Source organism: Ornithodoros turicata, chromosome 1 (assembly GCF_037126465.1).
Source record: "Ornithodoros turicata isolate Travis chromosome 1, ASM3712646v1, whole genome shotgun sequence".
NCBI lineage: Eukaryota > Metazoa > Arthropoda > Arachnida > Ixodida > Argasidae > Ornithodoros > Ornithodoros turicata.
Window position 1 is genome coordinate 28453257 of NC_088201.1, and position 25497 is coordinate 28478753.

Below are 25497 nucleotides of genomic sequence, written 5' to 3' on the forward strand. Positions count from 1 at the left end.
TCGTTGGATGGCGTTGTCCGATAAGTTGTAAAATGTGATAACGTATCTAAGTGCAATAGGAATATCGCAGTTTATGGCTCCCATTTGGTAGAATTAAATTTCGGTAATAATGAAGACATACGTGCATTGCGCATACAACGTTGTGCGCATATGGTTAGGAAAGTGTTATAAACACTGATCTCTATGTATAAAGGCTGGATCGCGTATGGGAGAGGGGCTCGTGGGAGAGAGGTACGCATTCGGGCCGCCATCTTGGTGGGCCCTAAAACGCTGTGTGTGCCCATTGGAAACAATGGGAGGCAACAGAGATTGTGAGTATTTATTGCGCTACAGGCGTTGATCATTGTTTGTCGTCACGCGATTTTGTAAGGTGCCAGTATGCTGATGTATTCTAACAGTGTTTCGCAGGTGCCCTGCTTTTCGATTCTTAATGACGTTATGTTTTGCATTCCGAAACTAGACCGTCACTGCAGTGCAGCGCTGGGAATTGTACTACAGCACGTTTCCCAGCCAATATTTCAATAAGAACCGATGTGAGGTTAACAACAACCATGTATATAATATCCTGTGCTGCGTTCTGGACAAAAATTGTTCCGTCACGAACGGTCCGGGAAAAGATATACTCGCATGACAGAAAGATATCGTTCCGTAGACTCTCAGCCGTTGTTTTTGCCGTGTATGCGTTTAGTATGATTTATATCAAGCATCGCCGCGGAAAGAGTCTTTTAGTGAACGACATGGGTGCCATGCCTCGCACATATGGAGACACCGAAGCAGCTCAAATAATTACTTCGCGCTCGTTAGAACAGTTAATCAGGTAGTGATGTAAGCTTAATCAATTAACTTACTTAGGAAGTGGTGACACCTGCTTGAGACACATGACTTATCTCTTTTTGAAGTACAGCCCTTCAATGTTTGTTTGTTGCTTCCTTCATTTGTTCTGCGTATTTGCAGGCGCGGTTGTGCCAAACTGAATGTCCATCCAGCACTGGCTTTGTCATGCTTGTTATGTGGAGCACGTTACAAAAATGCAGCTCCACATCTGAAACACCAATCAGTATCATCGTCATCTAAAAGGGGCACCGTTGTGAGACCAGACACGCTTTCTGGAGATCTTCTATGGCACTTTCCGCAGTTTGCACAATTTTCTTCAGCATCGAAGTCTCTCATAAGAACCACTTTCATTAATGACTCCCATCTTACCCTTTGATGTGCAGGGGCCCTCTTGCACTACACACGTATGGTCTGCAAATTGCAACAGAACGATTTGGAGCTTGAAACAGTTGTGCTTTTGTCATTTTGGACCTCTTGTATCCTGTCTGTGAAGCGTAAACAAAAAAGTCTAACACGATATGCTTTTGTAAAGAAGATCACTGATGATGAGTAAATAGAGTATACATTTTTCAAGTTCAACATTTATTTCTTGCACTTATGCATTTCAGGATACAATGAACGTGCAGGGAGGTCGCAAAAGACTACATTTATTGTTTTGTGACCTTCCTACAATGACAATATATATTTTAGGGATGACAATGGACAGGTACACTCTCTAAATTTGTAGCACTCAATTTTAGGTTAGAATGAGCAAAGAATAGCAACTTCCCTCCTGATATTTTCTCATATATGCTGAATTTTAAATTTAATGTGATCAACGGTAGATGTAAACAACATCAGTACCAGAGAAATGCATCCTCAATAAATAAATTTCTTCTTATAGCATATATGTGCATGCCTATTAACTGAAACGATTATCACAGTTCCTGAAATGTTTTAATTTCTGAGAGTGTACTGTAGAGGCTGCTTAGATCTACAACGGTTCATACAAGGTATTATATACTGTGAATGCCTTTAAAAATCCCATGTGACACATATGCTTTTACTTTCTGGAGGTGCTGTGGTAGTCAAAGTTTGTGGGCATTACGCAGGTTCTGCACCCATTGCTTGAGTATGTCGAGGCAGCTGTGAAGTAACCTGTATTGATGATTATTCCAATTTTTATGGTGCATCGACAACAAAGGCAATAATACATCAGAACATTGGTTTGGGTGCAATCAGTTGAAAATGAATGTTGTTTAATAAATGCATTGGACAAATGTTAAAACATCAGTTTAAAACATGGCTTACAATCCCTGTATCTTCTAAAAATTGAAAAGATTAAAAACTATTCTAAAAAGAATATGGGGAACTCTTCTAAAAAGAATTATAATTATTATATTGCTGGGTGAAGGAGCCTAAGGTGTGTTTCTGATGTCAACATGTAAGAAAATGTGCAAATTTGAGAGAGGCCAACCATAGTGCGTGCACTGAGGTGGTTCCTTCCTGTAAAGTAGAAACCAGTGGATGAGGAACTTGATACTTATTTGTACACCCAGTCGTACCACACTGCACAGATTATTCACTGGGTAGTCCACATGACGAAACCTGTATTGACGAGAGACCACTTTTGCCTTAAAAACTGCTACAAATAGCACGGCACGCTACAAATTATTATTATCGTAACAAGCTGACGATACAGGTGAGACACAAGGCGTTATCCAAGTCGCGCCACACCACCGTCACGTAGCATTCTGTGTCACAAATCAAACCAAGGCACAAAACAATACCAATAGATGAAAAAAGGTGACAATCTTGGTCTAATTACGACGTAATACTGAACTTGTGCGCGAAGGTAATTCAAAGAAATCAATGTGGCACTTGCTTCCGCAGAGAACACCGTGTACCATGCTAGCAATGCATGCAAAAAAGCGCTCGAGTGCTCGCACATATATTGATGACAACACTACCAGTGTACTATAACATGTTCTTTCAAGCACATTATGCACTCAAACTGTATTTGCCACCAGGTAACATGCAAGTGTGCTCGATTGAACCTCGGAAGAGCGATCAAGCAACCTGCATCCAGTGCTCGTTTTGAACAAAAAAACACTTCATAATGGTCAACTAAATATACAGAATGGACGCCTATTTATTCCTTGATAAAGAATTACTCACCTGTAGAAATGTAGGCCCTGTATCCTTGCCAGTACGGTTGGTACGACCGTAATTGCAAGAAGTTGCCATGATCGCTGCGGCGACTGTTGTGGGTACAGTAAGATGGCGGCCGGTTTCCTCACGCTCGCGCTCCCCATCCGCGATCCAGCCTTTTACAATCGAGATCAGTGGTTATAAATGGCTAGCGTCGTCTGCTACGCTCACGCGAACCAGCGTGGCGCACGCAACCACACAGCAATGGTTTATCCAGAATCCCAAGCATAGAGGGATGTTCGAAAAAATTGGGGAGGGAGGGCGGGAGGTGGTCTTTATTATAGATACGTCACTACAGCTTAAAATATCATTACCGACATGTGTCTAAAGCTGCTGAACAAGTGAAAAAGTTAGGGTCACGGGGGGGGGGGGGGGGGGGTTTGAACCCCCGAAATCCCTCCTCTTTCTACGCCACTGCCTGTGGTGCACCTGGCACCTACACAGCACTGAAGGTGATGTTATCTTGGCACATGCACACCTGCTTTTCTATTCCATTAAAGACAGTCTCTTGTTGGTAGCAATGCTGTGTCCACAGTTGGTGACCTGGGGTTTGCACCCTTGGCTTCATGATTCACATTCCTTTGCTGACAGAAGCTTCCCATTCTCTTCACCTGCCATGGCCAATCATTCAGAACCTGGACAGCCACCCTGCATTCCTCAAGTCCATACTCTGGGATTTCCCCCCCACTTAGAGTAATTCTGAGTTGCCAGGGTTGAATAAGAAAACGAACCAAACTCCAATCCACAGAGAGAGAGTAGGGAAGCACACTTATCCCGTGCGTGCTCCCATGCGCTTGACGATTAGTGTTACTCACTTCAGCTCTTCTCACCAGACGCTCACAAAGAAAGGGAGACCCGGAAAGTAAATTCACAGAGAAAGTGAACACTTTTGTGTGGGCAGAATTGTGTTTTCACGTGAGTTTTCCGAATATAGGGGGCAGTGATTTATCCAGACCCCCTTCTACACCCCCAAATGGTAGGCAAACCCTGTCCCCTTCTTTCCTGTGCACCCCCTAGCAATGGATGGGGGAGGGGGGGGCTTTATTGTAGCTTGAGACACATGTTGGCAATGCTATGTATAGCTGTTACAACATAACTGTAATAATGACCCCCGCCGTGCTTGTGATTCTGTATAAACCACTGATATGGTGTCTATGGGGTGTAAATGTTATGCACCCAACTGTAATTCTGGCTACACATGATGCAAACACAAGGTGACTCTGTTCGAAGTGACTCTGTTCGAAGTGCCATCAGCCCTGCTCAACTGGAACTGCGGTGACAAAAAGTCAAGCAGTTCGACTGCATGCTCCAGCCTGGGGACCTAATTTGTACTCAACGTATTGATAAGAAGTTAATCTCTCATAAGCACTATGTGGAGGACATGGGGCAGGTGCTCCTTGATCAGACAAATGTTATCAGAAAAGCTTGTGTATGTCCATGGTACCACTGTATTGCTTGTGTGTGACATCAATTCACAGTGGGCAGGTGAAACCAGTAAATAATGAAACTGAGCACATAAAATGGAACTTCAGTACAATGTATGTTGCTTCCTTTTATCTTTACCTCTCATTTTATGGTCACAGCACATGTCATTTATCACAAAAGAGATAAATTGTGCACACAGTACATTTATTTAGCAACTGTAGGTCTCTAACAGATGTCTAGTATTTTTTATTTATTATTATTATTACATTTACATTACAATTCAATATACTTTGCAGAGTATATTTAACTACATTGCAACAATTGGAGCATGTTGTATCCTACATAATATTTCTGTGGATATCTTAAGTGGAACAAGAAAAGCTGTCCAGAAGCTTTCTGGAGAGTTTCTTGTATACACATGCTGCAAGGGCACCACTACTCAGACGCCGTGTTTGTATGTAAAGCTCTCGGGCGCTGGACTAGAACAGTTTTGCAGTACTATCTCCTAAGCTTGCTGTGGTGCCAAGGCAATGGGTTCGGCATTCTTTATCATCTCATGGGTTACTAGAACATTGAAAATTCATTATCATACATTCATAATCATGAAAACACATCACCAAAGCAACAAGTAAGCAATGAAGATATTGTCAAGAAATCTACTCAGTGACACACTGACAACACAAGAGGCAAACATGTGCTGATCTGATATACAATATGTTATTTTATCTGTTGTGATACAGTGAACAAAACAAAACAAATAGTGCAACTGTAATATAAAACACTAAAGTGTATTCAATAACCATAGTTTACTCTGTATTCATTTTATACTTCACATATAACAGGTTTCTTATACAGCATAACTGCTTGGCATAACAAGTAAGCATAAATTTGTCCCCCATGGCTTAATTTAAACTTGACATATTTATACTTAAATGCTTGTGGCCCAGCTGGAATAGCACGGAATCCTCCATAGGTGTAATGCAGGCTGGTTCAGTAAACAAATATGTATTTGGTACATCAAGGCAAAATTCATTTGTGGAAGTTCACTGCAGTTTTTGCAGAATTTAATACACAGAGCAGATATAGATTTTAATATTTTAATATGCTGCAGATAACACATGCAGTAGAGCATCAAAGCATTAAAACTGACAGGTTTCAAACGTGAGTTGTAGGGAGAAATGAAAGACCAGGAATTACCGTATTGTAGGAATATATGTGTAAGACAGGCAGCTAGGCGCTAGAGGCCGAAGCCAGAATAACACACTTGACTTTAGAGGTTCACAACAAATATAATGAAAGAAGTCAAACAAAACATACAAATATAAAGACCAAAAACCAGAAAGCAAAATACAACTGCATGCAACAACTCCTAAGCTTCCCCCCCCCCCTTCATTAATTGAACACAGGGCGGCCATATTACAAAGGGCAGGAAGAAAAAAAAAAAGAGAGAGAGAAGTGTTCATAATGACTCGCTCTATGTACCCATGTGATATCATACATGGTTCGCTAGGGGGTAACCAAACTTGGTAAGAAATAACTGACCACCTGAAATAACATGTGGCCAACTACGTGTAGTAATAGTGTAGGCAGTAAAATACATCAGGAGGGGTTCTATGGGAATTTTACTCTCGTTTTCTTCCTCCCAAATGCACTAACAAAGGTACGAGTTTGGGGGTGTTTGAGCACCCCAAACTTGTAGTAACTTATTAACTTACCTGTGTACAGGAAAGAGAGAATAAGAAACCAGACTGATTCCTGCAGTATGCCGTGTTTAACTTCTTTTGTGACTGATTCAGGGGCGAACTGGCCATAGACCTGATCGGGAAAGTTCCACGTGGGCTGCTTGGCATGGTACCTCCCTGGAAAGGAGTCTTGTGACTTGACCTCCCACCCAACCCTGTGGGCAGATGCCAGATTTTTTCCCGGTAAGATTTTTTGTTCCAGTCCACCCCTGGACTGACTGCGTGCTATGCATGCTTACTGCCTGTGTCCATAATAGGGAACTTTTCAATGATACATGGACTGTGCTTTTGTCAGAAAGTTTTTGAAGTTATGAATAAAAACCCCCGTGGGTGACCACTGCAGCAAGAGTACCTCACCTCTACTCAGTCACAAGTGCTCACCTGAAGCATGTTCACAGATGTTTCTATAAGTATGAGTATGCGCTAAAGCACGTGCTGTCTTGAAGAGACTTGCAATGGAGTGATTGTCCCGCTGGTGATGCTGCACAAAAAATAGTGGCATGTAGAACCCGGCACGGATCTAGAGAGGGGGGTCCAGAGGTTCTGACCCCCCCATCTTCTCTCAATTTCTGTCTTTACATACTGCTTCAATTGATCCTAGGCAGTATGTGTAGCATGCTGTTCAAGGCTGGACACCCCCGCCAGAAAAATCCTGGATCCACCCCTGTGTAGAACAGATCGGAAAGCAGTTGCATTTAGCTTGCTACGGAGAATATTAAAATGTTGTGTTCTCGTACCATATCTACTGCTGGGCAGAAGCCGAGGATTCTTTTGGGAGCTACCTTCCGATCAGAATGTGAACAAGATGAGAAGCAAATACTTTATAGGGGGCACTGCATGGCATGGTGAAGCACAAAGCTGCTGCTTGTACACCTACAGGAAAATACTACGAAATTCAAATAACTCAGGGAAAAGGTGTGGATATTACGTAATAATCCCTTTGTTGCTGCTTAATTCCTGTAAAAATTCAAGTAGACTGACACTCACCCAACTCTTCTCCTCATTGTTATTTGCACAGTCTCACAGTGTCGCTCTGTGCAAAAGGGCATTGAATATATATTTGATGGGTTATCCGCTTGTAGGGACAAAGTTCTACTCAGAGAATGAAAAGTGGCTGAATGAAACTGAGTTAAAAAACACACTGAGCCAATATGTTCTTTTCCAAACAGCCCTCGCACTTCCATATGCTTTGCATAGTTTAACTTCACATAGATTTATAAGCAGGTTATATGAAGACTACATTTGCTAGCTTTTCAGACACCAGTGCTTCACTACGTAGATTGGTTAATACAAGCTTGTAGCATGAAGGATGTTTTCTTTTCCTATTTAGATGGAAAAAAGAAAGACCACCGCTCTGCTTTTTAATCATGGCAATGTTGTTTTGGTATGAGAATAAAATTATTGTTCTTACATACAGTGCTTCACAGACAAATACAATAATTATAGACAGTGGTGATACATTGGGAAATGGTTCTCACGTGTATTCCACATGGCTTCCCTTAGACCATGGTGCATAGATACGTGAGGGAGAGTCAAATTAAAATAATAAAGTGCAATGAAAACTCAAAACACAATTTGATCGTCCAGTGAGTGAGTAACAGTACACACACCACAGCAAGTGTAAGAGATGAACAGAAAGTTTTAGCTTTAGTTCTGTAGAAGACTCCCCTCGACAAAGTCGTGCACATCGATTATCGACACCAGAGGCTATTGCTGCAGTAGAAACCACTGTGAAGTAAAGTCGCCGTGTAACAGTGCATAAAATAGTCACCACACTGAACTCCCATTTGTCGACGAGGAAGAAATGCTGTTCCTCTTTCGTGCATGTTATAAGTCGAGCTGCAATATATGCACTACAGCTGCACCATCGTGTTCCACTCCTGTGTTGTACTGGCACCTCTCAGCCACTCTTCACAGCATGAATATGACTGTTCTCGACTCACTGAACAATCAAGCAGTGTTTTGCACTTCTATTGAACTTTGAAGTTTTTCATTCGACTCTCCATCGTACCATGAACCGTGTTTACATGAAACATTTTCAAGGGAACAGACAAAGTATACTGGTCCTTGCTAGTCTTAAGTTATTTCACTACGGTCTAAGTGAATGAAAGCAGAGGTAGTCTTTGAGCTTGCGAGGCAGAGGTAACGCTCGCACTGCACAACTGGAGATGTGCTGAAGGATGGCATCACGGCAGGCGCTCTGCAGCGATGTTACTGCTAAGAAGAAAATGGATGACACAAAATTTAGTAGAAAAGAAGAAAGAAAAAATGAATGTTCTCAGTTATTTGTTTTCTGGCAACTTCATGGTTCAGTATATTTTGTTCCATGTGTACAGTCAGTCAGAAACTAGTTTCGTGCTTAATTTGTTCTTTCTGATATGTTCTGGCATCTTTTATCCTGAAACTTAGTGTAATGTTGCTTTTCTCAAGTAACATGCCAAGCCTGATATAAACACAAATACAGTAATCATGTTTTGAACATGTTATGTTATTTAAGGCACATTTCAAGATCCTGGTGCTCAACAAACACTTATGCAGTTCCAACTTACCTCCGTAAAGTTGAACGATGCGTACATGTTTGGTGGTGCCATAGACGTCAACAACAGCATAGAGTGGAGCATCCTTGTAAGGAATATCTGTTGCATATAGCTGGTCCTCCCCGTTAATCACAAAGTGCATGTCTGCCATCTGGCCTCGTACCACGTACATGACTCCAATACGACTTCCTACATCTGTAGGCAGTATGCTTGCTCTGTATTCAGAAAGGGTCAGAGTTAGAATTGGTCAGAGTGGTTTCAGCTTGGCATTGCGCACAAAATGGGGAGTCCAAATGAATTCATACAATGTAATCAACATTTAATTTGAGCGCTAGATATTCGTGGTACCCTTTGCAGGTTGCAATTTTCCCAATTAATTTACATACAGGGTGGTCCACCAACCATGATAGAAATTCATAGTAAAAAACGTAGGCCCCGGAGAGACATGCGGTCAAGGGATTTTTTTCTGCCAATAACTTTTGCCACATATTGGTAACATTTTTATTTCATTTCAATTGACGGAAAGTTAATTTCTTGAATTGAACTCCGAAATTTTCCAAGGCAACCTAATGTTTTCTTTGCGGAAATGGGTTCCCCGTGGTCATTTTACTCAGTATAGCACATAATCCCACTCGTAATGCAATGGCCATTGCCGAAATAAATTCGCCGAAAATCCGTGGAAATGAGCCCTTGGCACTGCCTCTTTTTTGACGGCTCGTAGTTTGAGTGCAAAGCTACGAAGAAAGGAGGTTACATTGACACGCCACACGAGGGGGGAACGGGTTGCAAGCCTTACCCATGGAACGAACACACACACAGCGAGTGCGGGAATCGGAGCGATCTTATCAAAAATGAGGTCACCCGACAGCTTGTAACCCTTTCCCCCTCGTGTGGCGTGTCAATGTTACCTCCTTGCTTTGTAGCTTTGCGCTCAAACTACGAGCCGTCAAAAAAGAGGCAGAGCCAAGGGCTCATTTCCACGGATTTTTGGCGAATTTATTTCGGCAATTGCCATTGCATTACGAGTGGGATTATGTGCTATACTGAGTAAAATGACCACGGGGAACCCATTTCCGCAAAGAAAACGTTAGGTTGCCTCGGGAAATTTCGGAGTTCAATTCAAGAAATTAACTTTCCGTCAATTGAAATGAAATAAAAATGTTACCAATATGTGGCAAAAGATATTGGCAGAAAAAAATCCCTTGACCGCATGTCTCTCCGGGGCTTACGTTTTTACTATGAATTTCTATCATGGTAGGTGGACCACCCTGTATGTAGGCCTTGCCATTACCCTAGGTACTAACATTTATTCCAGTTTCGCTTTCTGACCGGTGCTCCAGAAAAAGAAAAAAGCAATAACAGGAAACATGCTGGGACTGAAAGGGTGAAATGTTTTCTGGGCATGTTTATGACTACATTTGCAATACGTTTCCTGAAAAGGACTTCATGCTTGATGGTTGTTAAAACTTGCAAGGTGGACATGTGGCACTTCACCTCTCTGGCACTATGGTCCTAGTGCCCTTATGCTAAAATACTTGGAGCAACTTGTGACTGATTTAGAACCCTGCATATATTATACCCTGCAGGAGAATGTCCCCTTGACCAGAGAAAAAGATTTTCTTACAATACCCTAGTCCGTTTTCAATAGACGATTTCAGAAAATCCCAGTGCTCCTTGCACTCATGTTGCATCTTGCGAGATTACTGGAATAAGGAAGGGAGAACTGTCTTTCATGTTTCGTTTTCACTGACATTGACTCCTTGTGGACAATCGGCCGAGAGAGAAGGAACCGAAACATCTTGGAGACCTTCTCCTCCTCTGTTATCAGCAAGTTCCCATAGTTCAAAGTGGCGCTAAGCTCGCTGGGATTTTCTCAAGTCATCTATTCAAGGCAGGTATTTCCGTCAGCAAATATTTGCGTGTTAAATGAATGGCCATAAGCACTGAATAGAAATTGTACATACCAAGAACTGGTATGTGTATTGGCTCTGCTATTGCAGATGTCAGATGCCAATGCAATGATGTCAGATGCAGATTGCCAATGTAATGCTATCTATGAGATACTTTTGGCGTGTGGGTTTTGCTATATTGGTGAGAGTAAAAGATGCCTAAATGACTGATTACAAGAGCACACCCTAAAAGTAAAATATAAAGATCGTACCTCGTAAATTGTAAAGCATATGAAGCAGTGTAGGGGCTGCATTCCCTTGTGGCAGGGAATACTAAAAGCTACAAAGGCTGACGACAACAGAATATTTACGAGAGAAACTCTCTCGATTTCTTCATGTGGGAACTGCGTAAGGAGGCCCTCTCTGACCTTTGGTGCGGTTTTAGGGAAGCCGTTGTCTTTCAATTCTTGACCCCCTTTGTTACTCCTGTTGTGTATAAATTTGTTGTCTCTGTATAAAAACTTCTCAGCTCTGTTTGAGATCTCGTCTGTTCTTTTCATGTTCCTTAACGTCGTTTTCGTTTTTTTTGTCATGAATAATAAAATTGCCTTATGACATTAGCAGAAAATGAGGCTTCAAATGTAGTACACAGTCTGGTCCTTGCAGCAGCAGTAGCATTGTGTAAGTTTCTAGATTCCCTTTCAGATTCACTTTACGCATTACGCTTGTCTAGCATGCACTACTAGAAGATATCTCAAGAATGTTCTTGTGATGTGCTACAAAGGCCACTGCAAGTGTTGCCTAGCTGTACGCATGCAACAAAATGCATAGAAATTACGTGCAATAATATTTTCCACATAGTACTTAGTCGTGGGGACAGGAAGGAAGTACAAGACGTGCTATTTTAACTGGTACATACAAAAGGGAGAAGGAAGAATAAGTGTGCCCTGCTCATTCAGGTAAGGTCTAGGCTTTTCACCCATTTCCTTGTCCAGTGCATGAGAAAGTAGCTTGACAAAAGAGACATTCACATCGTTCATAGAACATAAGAAACACGTAAGTAGACATTAAAAAATTCCTAGCCTGGAGGAAGGACAGCAAGTAGCTATGTTGTTTATGCATGAAATGATACTTAAATTAAAAACTATTCACTGGTTTTGTAAAAGTGACATAGTCATGTATTTCCATAATGTCCACTGAGCCTTCCTAAAGGTAAATAGGATCAAGCCAAATAGAAGTGACATCTATTTTGCAATGTCACTGCTCACACACACGCGGTTGTCTGTGTTGGACACGTAGGAATTATTTTTATTACCACACAGTAGACATGGAAACTCACTTCGTAGTTTCACTGCCACTACTACTGCCTCCACGGTGAAGACTTGTATTTGTGCTGGACTCGTCTACATCAGAACTGGCTCCAATACGGGTCCTCTTTGCTGGAAGAAGCATGCTGCGTGGAATCACACCTCGACTAGTATAGATGTGGTCCCCGGTACCTGCATGTTATTGAGTGGTGGTCAGTAGTTGCACTGCAGAATAGGGTTCTCAAGAATGCAGTACCTTGAATTATGCTGGGTCAAAACCAATCACTAAAATAGAGGGCGTCAGCACCAAAAATGGATGTGTTAAAGATGCATAAAAAATCTGCTCAACAGCCCTGGGAGGACGTCCAAGCCACAGGAATTGAGTTAGCAGCAAAGTTCCTTCTTTCAGAAGTGCCAACTTGGCCATCTGGCCTTTTCTTTCCTAAAAGCAACCTTTACTTGTTCGAAGTGCCCTGGGTAAGCTTTAAGCCATGCCCTTTCACCTAACGAACCTTACACTGAGCATTCTAAGGGGAATCACACCATCCTCTTAGCACACAGTTCGAATGACACTGGACAATGATTTTCCAGAATGTGGGGTTTAAAAGAAATCTTCTTCCAACACAGAGAACTTTATCTCTGAATTTTGCGGTCTTAATAATTTGCAAATCTGGATAGGGGCGTGTTTGGGGAAATATGACGCGGTGCATATTCCCTCTCGTTTCACAACGCATGCCAGCTGTGTCAGAATGCTGGAAGCCTGAGGCTTTGCCAGGCCACCAGGTACTGTCTATGCTTCCACGATACCCCCCACTGCAGAGTCAAAACCCATTCTTTGGTGAACTTGATGTCGACGTTCAAGCTTATACTAATGAGTTAAGAACGAGTTTTGAATGACGAAATGACATGGGAATGAGCGTGAAATCGTCATTGTGTGGTTCAAATATGTGCTATAATAGTGAGAGTACCACAATAGTTTGTACTCACTAGGTCACTTCTGTCATCGTTAGCAGAGGTATCTAGCATGATTTTTGTTTTGTGGAACAATGTTGATCGCAAATACAGTCGACCCTCATTTATCTGGCCATTTCCAGTGAAAATGCCAATATAGCAGGGGATCCAGATAAATGAGAGGAGATGAGCCATAGGTTGTCAAAAAAAGCTTGTACTTATTTCGAAGGACATAGGAAACTGTCCATCGTCATTTGCGTAAAATCCAGCTTAACAGGACAAGGTCAGGACAGGAGGGTTCGGCATTCTTTATCATCTCATGGGTTACTAGAACATTGAAAATTCATTATCATACATTCATAATCATGAAAACACATCACCAAAGCAACAAGTAAGCAATGAAGATATTGTCAAGAAATCTACTCAGTGACACACTGACAACACAAGAGGCAAACATGTGCTGATCTGATATACAATATGTTATTTTATCTGTTGTGATACAGTGAACAAAACAAAACAAATAGTGCAACTGTAATATAAAACACTAAAGTGTATTCAATAACCATAGTTTACTCTGTATTCATTTTATACTTCACATATAACAGGTTTCTTATACAGCATAACTGCTTGGCATAACAAGTAAGCATAAATTTGTCCCCCATGGCTTAATTTAAACTTGACATATTTATACTTAAATGCTTGTGGCCCAGCTGGAATAGCACGGAATCCTCCATAGGTGTAATGCAGGCTGGTTCAGTAAACAAATATGTATTTGGTACATCAAGGCAAAATTCATTTGTGGAAGTTCACTGCAGTTTTTGCAGAATTTAATACACAGAGCAGATATAGATTTTAATATTTTAATATGCTGCAGATAACACATGCAGTAGAGCATCAAAGCATTAAAACTGACAGGTTTCAAACGTGAGTTGTAGGGAGAAATGAAAGACCAGGAATTACCGTATTGTAGGAATATATGTGTAAGACAGGCAGCTAGGCGCTAGAGGCCGAAGCCAGAATAACACACTTGACTTTAGAGGTTCACAACAAATATAATGAAAGAAGTCAAACAAAACATACAAATATAAAGACCAAAAACCAGAAAGCAAAATACAACTGCATGCAACAACTCCTAAGCTTCCCCCCCCCCCTTCATTAATTGAACACAGGGCGGCCATATTACAAAGGGCAGGAAGAAAAAAAAAAAGAGAGAGAGAAGTGTTCATAATGACTCGCTCTATGTACCCATGTGATATCATACATGGTTCGCTAGGGGGTAACCAAACTTGGTAAGAAATAACTGACCACCTGAAATAACATGTGGCCAACTACGTGTAGTAATAGTGTAGGCAGTAAAATACATCAGGAGGGGTTCTATGGGAATTTTACTCTCGTTTTCTTCCTCCCAAATGCACTAACAAAGGTACGAGTTTGGGGGTGTTTGAGCACCCCAAACTTGTAGTAACTTATTAACTTACCTGTGTACAGGAAAGAGAGAATAAGAAACCAGACTGATTCCTGCAGTATGCCGTGTTTAACTTCTTTTGTGACTGATTCAGGGGCGAACTGGCCATAGACCTGATCGGGAAAGTTCCACGTGGGCTGCTTGGCATGGTACCTCCCTGGAAAGGAGTCTTGTGACTTGACCTCCCACCCAACCCTGTGGGCAGATGCCAGATTTTTTCCCGGTAAGATTTTTTGTTCCAGTCCACCCCTGGACTGACTGCGTGCTATGCATGCTTACTGCCTGTGTCCATAATAGGGAACTTTTCAATGATACATGGACTGTGCTTTTGTCAGAAAGTTTTTGAAGTTATGAATAAAAACCCCCGTGGGTGACCACTGCAGCAAGAGTACCTCACCTCTACTCAGTCACAAGTGCTCACCTGAAGCATGTTCACAGATGTTTCTATAAGTATGAGTATGCGCTAAAGCACGTGCTGTCTTGAAGAGACTTGCAATGGAGTGATTGTCCCGCTGGTGATGCTGCACAAAAAATAGTGGCATGTAGAACCCGGCACGGATCTAGAGAGGGGGGTCCAGAGGTTCTGACCCCCCCATCTTCTCTCAATTTCTGTCTTTACATACTGCTTCAATTGATCCTAGGCAGTATGTGTAGCATGCTGTTCAAGGCTGGACACCCCCGCCAGAAAAATCCTGGATCCACCCCTGTGTAGAACAGATCGGAAAGCAGTTGCATTTAGCTTGCTACGGAGAATATTAAAATGTTGTGTTCTCGTACCATATCTACTGCTGGGCAGAAGCCGAGGATTCTTTTGGGAGCTACCTTCCGATCAGAATGTGAACAAGATGAGAAGCAAATACTTTATAGGGGGCACTGCATGGCATGGTGAAGCACAAAGCTGCTGCTTGTACACCTACAGGAAAATACTACGAAATTCAAATAACTCAGGGAAAAGGTGTGGATATTACGTAATAATCCCTTTGTTGCTGCTTAATTCCTGTAAAAATTCAAGTAGACTGACACTCACCCAACTCTTCTCCTCATTGTTATTTGCACAGTCTCACAGTGTCGCTCTGTGCAAAAGGGCATTGAATATATATTTGATGGGTTATCCGCTTGTAGGGACAAAGTTCTACTCAGAGAATGAAAAGTGGCTGAATGAAACTGAGTTAAAAAACACACTGAGCCAATATGTTCTTTTCCAAACAGCCCTCGCACTTCCATATGCTTTGCATAGTTTAACTTCACATAGATTTATAAGCAGGTTATATGAAGACTACATTTGCTAGCTTTTCAGACACCAGTGCTTCACTACGTAGATTGGTTAATACAAGCTTGTAGCATGAAGGATGTTTTCTTTTCCTATTTAGATGGAAAAAAGAAAGACCACCGCTCTGCTTTTTAATCATGGCAATGTTGTTTTGGTATGAGAATAAAATTATTGTTCTTACATACAGTGCTTCACAGACAAATACAATAATTATAGACAGTGGTGATACATTGGGAAATGGTTCTCACGTGTATTCCACATGGCTTCCCTTAGACCATGGTGCATAGATACGTGAGGGAGAGTCAAATTAAAATAATAAAGTGCAATGAAAACTCAAAACACAATTTGATCGTCCAGTGAGTGAGTAACAGTACACACACCACAGCAAGTGTAAGAGATGAACAGAAAGTTTTAGCTTTAGTTCTGTAGAAGACTCCCCTCGACAAAGTCGTGCACATCGATTATCGACACCAGAGGCTATTGCTGCAGTAGAAACCACTGTGAAGTAAAGTCGCCGTGTAACAGTGCATAAAATAGTCACCACACTGAACTCCCATTTGTCGACGAGGAAGAAATGCTGTTCCTCTTTCGTGCATGTTATAAGTCGAGCTGCAATATATGCACTACAGCTGCACCATCGTGTTCCACTCCTGTGTTGTACTGGCACCTCTCAGCCACTCTTCACAGCATGAATATGACTGTTCTCGACTCACTGAACAATCAAGCAGTGTTTTGCACTTCTATTGAACTTTGAAGTTTTTCATTCGACTCTCCAGCGTACCATGAACCGTGTTTACATGAAACATTTTCAAGGGAACAGACAAAGTATACTGGTCCTTGCTAGTCTTAAGTTATTTCACTACGGTCTAAGTGAATGAAAGCAGAGGTAGTCTTTGAGCTTGCGAGGCAGAGGTAACGCTCGCACTGCACAACTGGAGATGTGCTGAAGGATGGCATCACGGCAGGCGCTCTGCAGCGATGTTACTGCTAAGAAGAAAATGGATGACACAAAATTTAGTAGAAAAGAAGAAAGAAAAAATGAATGTTCTCAGTTATTTGTTTTCTGGCAACTTCATGGTTCAGTATATTTTGTTCCATGTGTACAGTCAGTCAGAAACTAGTTTCGTGCTTAATTTGTTCTTTCTGATATGTTCTGGCATCTTTTATCCTGAAACTTAGTGTAATGTTGCTTTTCTCAAGTAACATGCCAAGCCTGATATAAACACAAATACAGTAATCATGTTTTGAACATGTTATGTTATTTAAGGCACATTTCAAGATCCTGGTGCTCAACAAACACTTATGCAGTTCCAACTTACCTCCGTAAAGTTGAACGATGCGTACATGTTTGGTGGTGCCATAGACGTCAACAACAGCATAGAGTGGAGCATCCTTGTAAGGAATATCTGTTGCATATAGCTGGTCCTCCCCGTTAATCACAAAGTGCATGTCTGCCATCTGGCCTCGTACCACGTACATGACTCCAATACGACTTCCTACATCTGTAGGCAGTATGCTTGCTCTGTATTCAGAAAGGGTCAGAGTTAGAATTGGTCAGAGTGGTTTCAGCTTGGCATTGCGCACAAAATGGGGAGTCCAAATGAATTCATACAATGTAATCAACATTTAATTTGAGCGCTAGATATTCGTGGTACCCTTTGCAGGTTGCAATTTTCCCAATTAATTTACATACAGGGTGGTCCACCAACCATGATAGAAATTCATAGTAAAAAACGTAGGCCCCGGAGAGACATGCGGTCAAGGGATTTTTTTCTGCCAATAACTTTTGCCACATATTGGTAACATTTTTATTTCATTTCAATTGACGGAAAGTTAATTTCTTGAATTGAACTCCGAAATTTTCCAAGGCAACCTAATGTTTTCTTTGCGGAAATGGGTTCCCCGTGGTCATTTTACTCAGTATAGCACATAATCCCACTCGTAATGCAATGGCCATTGCCGAAATAAATTCGCCGAAAATCCGTGGAAATGAGCCCTTGGCACTGCCTCTTTTTTGACGGCTCGTAGTTTGAGTGCAAAGCTACGAAGAAAGGAGGTTACATTGACACGCCACACGAGGGGGGAACGGGTTGCAAGCCTTACCCATGGAACGAACACACACACAGCGAGTGCGGGAATCGGAGCGATCTTATCAAAAATGAGGTCACCCGACAGCTTGTAACCCTTTCCCCCTCGTGTGGCGTGTCAATGTTACCTCCTTGCTTTGTAGCTTTGCGCTCAAACTACGAGCCGTCAAAAAAGAGGCAGAGCCAAGGGCTCATTTCCACGGATTTTTGGCGAATTTATTTCGGCAATTGCCATTGCATTACGAGTGGGATTATGTGCTATACTGAGTAAAATGACCACGGGGAACCCATTTCCGCAAAGAAAACGTTAGGTTGCCTCGGGAAATTTCGGAGTTCAATTCAAGAAATTAACTTTCCGTCAATTGAAATGAAATAAAAATGTTACCAATATGTGGCAAAAGATATTGGCAGAAAAAAATCCCTTGACCGCATGTCTCTCCGGGGCTTACGTTTTTACTATGAATTTCTATCATGGTAGGTGGACCACCCTGTATGTAGGCCTTGCCATTACCCTAGGTACTAACATTTATTCCAGTTTCGCTTTCTGACCGGTGCTCCAGAAAAAGAAAAAAGCAATAACAGGAAACATGCTGGGACTGAAAGGGTGAAATGTTTTCTGGGCATGTTTATGACTACATTTGCAATACGTTTCCTGAAAAGGACTTCATGCTTGATGGTTGTTAAAACTTGCAAGGTGGACATGTGGCACTTCACCTCTCTGGCACTATGGTCCTAGTGCCCTTATGCTAAAATACTTGGAGCAACTTGTGACTGATTTAGAACCCTGCATATATTATACCCTGCAGGAGAATGTCCCCTTGACCAGAGAAAAAGATTTTCTTACAATACCCTAGTCCGTTTTCAATAGACGATTTCAGAAAATCCCAGTGCTCCTTGCACTCATGTTGCATCTTGCGAGATTACTGGAATAAGGAAGGGAGAACTGTCTTTCATGTTTCGTTTTCACTGACATTGACTCCTTGTGGACAATCGGCCGAGAGAGAAGGAACCGAAACATCTTGGAGACCTTCTCCTCCTCTGTTATCAGCAAGTTCCCATAGTTCAAAGTGGCGCTAAGCTCGCTGGGATTTTCTCAAGTCATCTATTCAAGGCAGGTATTTCCGTCAGCAAATATTTGCGTGTTAAATGAATGGCCATAAGCACTGAATAGAAATTGTACATACCAAGAACTGGTATGTGTATTGGCTCTGCTATTGCAGATGTCAGATGCCAATGCAATGATGTCAGATGCAGATTGCCAATGTAATGCTATCTATGAGATACTTTTGGCGTGTGGGTTTTGCTATATTGGTGAGAGTAAAAGATGCCTAAATGACTGATTACAAGAGCACACCCTAAAAGTAAAATATAAAGATCGTACCTCGTAAATTGTAAAGCATATGAAGCAGTGTAGGGGCTGCATTCCCTTGTGGCAGGGAATACTAAAAGCTACAAAGGCTGACGACAACAGAATATTTACGAGAGAAACTCTCTCGATTTCTTCATGTGGGAACTGCGTAAGGAGGCCCTCTCTGACCTTTGGTGCGGTTTTAGGGAAGCCGTTGTCTTTCAATTCTTGACCCCCTTTGTTACTCCTGTTGTGTATAAATTTGTTGTCTCTGTATAAAAACTTCTCAGCTCTGTTTGAGATCTCGTCTGTTCTTTTCATGTTCCTTAACGTCGTTTTCGTTTTTTTTGTCATGAATAATAAAATTGCCTTATGACATTAGCAGAAAATGAGGCTTCAAATGTAGTACACAGTCTGGTCCTTGCAGCAGCAGTAGCATTGTGTAAGTTTCTAGATTCCCTTTCAGATTCACTTTACGCATTACGCTTGTCTAGCATGCACTACTAGAAGATATCTCAAGAATGTTCTTGTGATGTGCTACAAAGGCCACTGCAAGTGTTGCCTAGCTGTACGCATGCAACAAAATGCATAGAAATTACGTGCAATAATATTTTCCACATAGTACTTAGTCGTGGGGACAGGAAGGAAGTACAAGACGTGCTATTTTAACTGGTACATACAAAAGGGAGAAGGAAGAATAAGTGTGCCCTGCTCATTCAGGTAAGGTCTAGGCTTTTCACCCATTTCCTTGTCCAGTGCATGAGAAAGTAGCTTGACAAAAGAGACATTCACATCGTTCATAGAACATAAGAAACACGTAAGTAGACATTAAAAAATTCCTAGCCTGGAGGAAGGACAGCAAGTAGCTATGTTGTTTATGCATGAAATGATACTTAAATTAAAAACTATTCACTGGTTTTGTAAAAGTGACATAGTCATGTATTTCCATAATGTCCACTGAGCCTTCCTAAAGGTAAATAGGATCAAGCCAAATAGAAGTGACATCTATTTTGCAATGTCACTGCTCACACACACGCGGTTGTCTGTGTTGGACACGTAGGAATTATTTTTATTACCACACAGTAGACATGGAAACTCACTTCGTAGTTTCACTGCCACTACTACTGCCTCCACGGTGAAGACTTGTATTTGTGCTGGACTCGTCTACATCAGAACTGGCTCCAATACGGGTCCTCTTTGCTGGAAGAAGCATGCTGCGTGGAATCACACCTCGACTAGTATAGATGTGGTCCCCGGTACCTGCATGTTATTGAGTGGTGGTCAGTAGTTGCACTGCAGAATAGGGTTCTCAAGAATGCAGTACCTTGAATTATGCTGGGTCAAAACCAATCACTAAAATAGAGGGCGTCAGCACCAAAAATGGATGTGTTAAAGATGCATAAAAAATCTGCTCAACAGCCCTGGGAGGACGTCCAAGCCACAGGAATTGAGTTAGCAGCAAAGTTCCTTCTTTCAGAAGTGCCAACTTGGCCATCTGGCCTTTTCTTTCCTAAAAGCAACCTTTACTTGTTCGAAGTGCCCTGGGTAAGCTTTAGGCCATGCCCTTTCACCTAACGAACCTTACACTGAGCATTCTAAGGGGAATCACACCATCCTCTTAGCACACAGTTCGAATGACACTGGACAATGATTTTCCAGAATGTGGGGTTTAAAAGAAATCTTCTTCCAACACAGAGAACTTTATCTCTGAATTTTGCGGTCTTAATAATTTGCAAATCTGGATAGGGGCGTGTTTGGGGAAATATGACGCGGTGCATATTCCCTCTCGTTTCACAACGCATGCCAGCTGTGTCAGAATGCTGGAAGCCTGAGGCTTTGCCAGGCCACCAGGTACTGTCTATGCTTCCACGATACCCCCCACTGCAGAGTCAAAACCCATTCTTTGGTGAACTTGATGTCGACGTTCAAGCTTATACTAATGAGTTAAGAACGAGTTTTGAATGACGAAATGACATGGGAATGAGCGTGAAATCGTCATTGTGTGGTTCAAATATGTGCTATAATAGTGAGAGTACCACAATAGTTTGTACTCACTAGGTCACTTCTGTCATCGTTAGCAGAGGTATCTAGCATGATTTTTGTTTTGTGGAACAATGTTGATCGCAAATACAGTCGACCCTCATTTATCTGGCCATTTCCAGTGAAAATGCCAATATAGCAGGGGATCCAGATAAATGAGAGGAGATGAGCCATAGGTTGTCAAAAAAAGCTTGTACTTATTTCGAAGGACATAGGAAACTGTCCATCGTCATTTGCGTAAAATCCAGCTTAACAGGACAAACATTCTTTTATTCAAAAATGCTAGAGCTATTCTCTGTGCACTTCACACATTCTTAAGAGTCACAACACTGGGTTCCTCACTGACAATGGATTCATGTTGAACATCAGTGGAAGCAACAGTGTTAATGAGACAACCTTAATCATCCCGAATCACTGCTCAGGTGTTATCATGTCGGTCAATGTTAACATACCCCAGAACCGTGGTGTCGCCCACAGCTCTGGCAGTGAACAGTTTTCATCATTCAGTGTATCATCTGTAGTGGACTAGATTGATCAATATGCTGTACAATGTGCACACTGGGGAAGGGAAAAATTCCTCATGGGACCGGAAACTGAAGCACAGAAGAGGGGGGGGGGGGGGGGGCAGTAACACTGAACCATGTTACTGCCATGCACTTATACTGGACGTTGTGTGTCCTTTACAGATTTTTAGAAAAAAGCTATGAGAGCAGAATAGATGTCGTTTTTGCAGTTGGGTTATACTGGTAGGCGGACATTCCCTCGAAGATAGTATGTAACTATTGTATGACTAATTCCCTAACATTCATTAATTAACTCTCTAATTAGAGAGTTTTGGACAAAAGTGAGATACAGTAAAACTTTGTTAATTCAGACCTGACGGGACTTACGACCACCATCCGAATTATCCGAATGCTGAAATAACGAAAGAACAACACGCAGATAGGTGCTCATGCGCCTGAACGCTGTCGAGTGTGCCGTTGCAAAAGTCCTTGAGGATGGCAAAAGCCTCTGCAGCTTATTTGGCGGTGTGACGGGGTGGAACGTTCTGTTTTTCCCACTGACATTCGTCGTCCTATGCAGCGTCTGGCACGTTGATGCCCAGATCATCGTCGACGATTTCGTCCTTCGTCAACAGTCCGGCCACAGTGACACCCTCGTCAATTACAAAGTAATCCGAAAGCTGCCCCGCAGCGGGCAGGATGCTATCAAAATGGCGATCGTCGTCTTCGTCCACACCGGCCTTTTCACTTCACGCCTCGCTCGGTACACAAAACCGCAGTTGCCGAAAGCAGTTTCATGAGACCACAGAGACGAAACATGCAAAGACGTGCAAACACGTGTTGATGGTCTTTATGCCGAATGACGAAGGACAGACACCATGTGACGCCAGTGATCATAGTGATGGTTAGGGGTGTTTCGTCAGTTCATTTTGATGCTGTTTACTGGCGCCACCACTCGAATGGTCTTGTCAGGTTTGCGCAACTTCGCTCCGTGGCCCAGCGAGCGAATGTCGGGAGGGCCGAATTATCCGTAATTGTGCCAAGTGCTTCCGAATTAGCGAGCGTCCATTCCTATACTTTTGTATGCATGATTGCTTGGACAGCTTGGGAGTCCGAATTATCCGAATTGTCGGGGGGCGAATTTACGAGGTTTTACTGCAGTAGGATGGGACAACCCTTGTCCTTGGAAAGTCTTTCCTTTTTGAATAAATGGAATGGCACGTACGTTGAAATATCCAGTGTCGAATTTTGCTATGCAAATAAGCTGAAACCAAAACTGCACTGATCAGGGAGGACAGCACTCATTCCACGTCAGAGAGCCATGTGCTTTGAAGCGATGGAGATGACCGGAGAAGGTGCTAATCTGCTGGCCAGAACATACCACCTTGCGGCTCAGATAAGCTTCTGCCGCCAAAGGTGGTTTCAGCTCATTTGCATAGCGAAATTTGGCGATGGATATTCCGCAGCACGTGCTCATTTCAGGATTTGTAAAAGATAGAATGGCTTTCAACAAGAAATCTCGCTTTCACCTGAAATTCCCTAATTAAAGAGTTAATTACTTTTTGGTAATTAGTCATCTTGCAGTTACATACTCTCTTCAAGAGGATATCCGCCTAGCTGTGTAACTCAACTGCAAAAACGACATCTATGCTGCTCTCATAGCATTTTTATAAAAAGATATGTAAAGGATAAAAAAGGGTAAAGGATAAAAAGCGCCCTGTATTTTGACAATGCAGTGTTACGAGCCATGACTTGGTATTGGCTCAGTTTATGCGAAGAATGCAAGAAATTTGCAGAGTATTACACCATCTGCTCACAGCCTCTGCAATCTGTTCAAGACAGAGACTTAAAATGCATAGATTCTTTCAAACTAAAACGAATGCATCAAACATACCTAGTGCAGAACGAGGTCCACCATCAACCCAGTCAAATGTTGTACTGCCTCCTCCAGCATGCTCTGAATCAACTTCTGAGTTGTGAATAGCAAACACCCAGGAGTGGCCCATGTTTGCCAAATCAGGCAATGCATACTGAGGCAGAGGAAATTGACCTGAAGGGTCATGCTGTGTCAGTCCTAAACGCATGTGACCACTCCAGCCACGCTCGTTCTGTTCTATTTCCAGCAGAAATATTTCCCCTGGCAGTAATGGATGTTCGGAGAACGCGAGAGCATGAGCAAAGCTTGTCTTGCGGTAGGCTACCATGTTATTGTCACACAGCACTAAGTTGCAGCCATGGTAGCTGTGGAAACGTGTCGTTGGCATGGTCTCACATGGGGGCTTCTTGCTACAAAAGAAAGGATAACACCTCAAGCGAGCAATGCTTTGTGAAATAGTTACACTTAATATCATAGGTAACACACAAGAGAAATGCAAAGCGTAGACATTCCTCTGCTGACGTGCATGCAAAATAAGCTTGGTAATCGCTACAACTGTGAAAATGTTTAATGAAAGTGAAACACTACGACTAAGCTCTGAGACTCTTGCACGAGTAAAGCTCTATGCTTGCTCTATGCGGCTTTGGTGGTATATAACAGTCCTGTCATAGATTCAATTGTTATAAACTTCACTACATATGTAGAGGCAGTTGTTGGACTTTGGTTAGTACGCAAAATTTGTGCATTCAAACTCTACTCCATAGTCTAGAAGTTATCCTTTGGAAATGTTATCTAGTTCCTACCTTCAATCAGACACATACTTCTGCATAGACTGTGGAGATGGCAGCTTGAGAGGCAACAACTTGTCGGTTTCAAAGTACGACTTTACGGACACACAACAACACAAAATGTGTTCAGTAAAATAAAAGGATTGCATCTTCAGGATGGTTATCACTTGTTACCAAAGTAACTGCATAGGAGCTTTGTTTTGCAACGCATATCTTTGGAGCAATCTTAGTATACTGATCTCTGGACTCTGGAGCAGCAAACAAATATATTGCTGCCTACCTTCCATCTATTTTATACGAAAATTAATTCAGTAGCGTGTTAGCATCCCACATGAAAGGTGATACCTATGTAATAAATTACTGGAAATATACTGAGCTAATAATGCGAAACCGAAAACAACAACGCAAGAACTGAATGGTATGCGATTTCTTTTCGACATAGTACTCTATCTGTGTGCTCTGCCACTAGTAAGAATCGGTACAAAGATAGATAAGTGAGACCTACTTGCCACTGGCGGTGATGTGTTGGTTTGCGAGATTAGGATCTGTAAAATAATCACAAATGAGCCAGGCACATCTCTGGTATTCAAAGGACAGCCAGGCTCAAGCTATCAATCACACACTATCCTCTGCTCGCGACCATTGAAAATCACACATATTCAACATTCGTTCCCGCTATCCCGTTGGGCATGACGTCACATCCGTCTAGTGCGCAAATCTGGACGGGGGAGGGGGGCAGGAGGCTGGAGGGAAGAGCGTGGGCCAAGTTAGGCCAAGTGATGTATGTATAAATAATAGATGGATATTGCCTTCTTTGAAGCTTCGAAAGCGTGTTCGCAAGTGTCCATAAGGGTCACGTTGCATGAGACTGACAACTGACAATGAGACCGCTATGCACGACACGCTACGGGGTGCATCTATCCAGAAATTCCGAAACTATCATATGCAGAAACCGAAACCGGCAAACTAGCGGTGATATCACATGGCCGGCACCCAACTTCAGCTTCCAAACGGTTTGTAAATAACGCGATTGCTGTTGTCGTGCATCGTTTCGGGACGTCCTTCGACCGAATGAGGTGTACGGACGTACTTGTCGCTTTTATACAGTATGTTTCTTTTCAGCTGCAACAAACTTTCGTAAAACGGGGAGTTGCCTTATGACACTACTTTCGTCATTGGATTACACGACGGGGCTGCTACTAGGAAGCCATATTTATTCTCAATTAGGGGAATAATTAACAGAGA

At 42.2% G+C, this 25497-nt stretch overlaps 1 protein-coding gene across 1 annotated transcript; it reads right to left on the minus strand.

The window, feature by feature from the left end:
* Positions 1-7536: 7536 nt before the first annotated feature.
* Positions 7537-24951, minus strand: LOC135381178 (neuralized-like protein 2). Its single transcript, XM_064612537.1, has 9 exons — positions 24758-24951; positions 23483-23874; positions 20146-20305; positions 16930-17132; positions 16474-16597; positions 14354-14535; positions 11957-12116; positions 8741-8943; positions 7537-8405 (listed from the first exon to the last, which is right to left on the minus strand). Exons 2-9 carry the CDS (start codon positions 23850-23852, stop codon positions 8281-8283), a joined length of 1527 nt encoding a protein of 508 aa, XP_064468607.1. The 5' UTR covers positions 23853-23874; positions 24758-24951; the 3' UTR covers positions 7537-8280.
* Between the last annotated feature and the right edge of the window lie 546 nt (positions 24952-25497).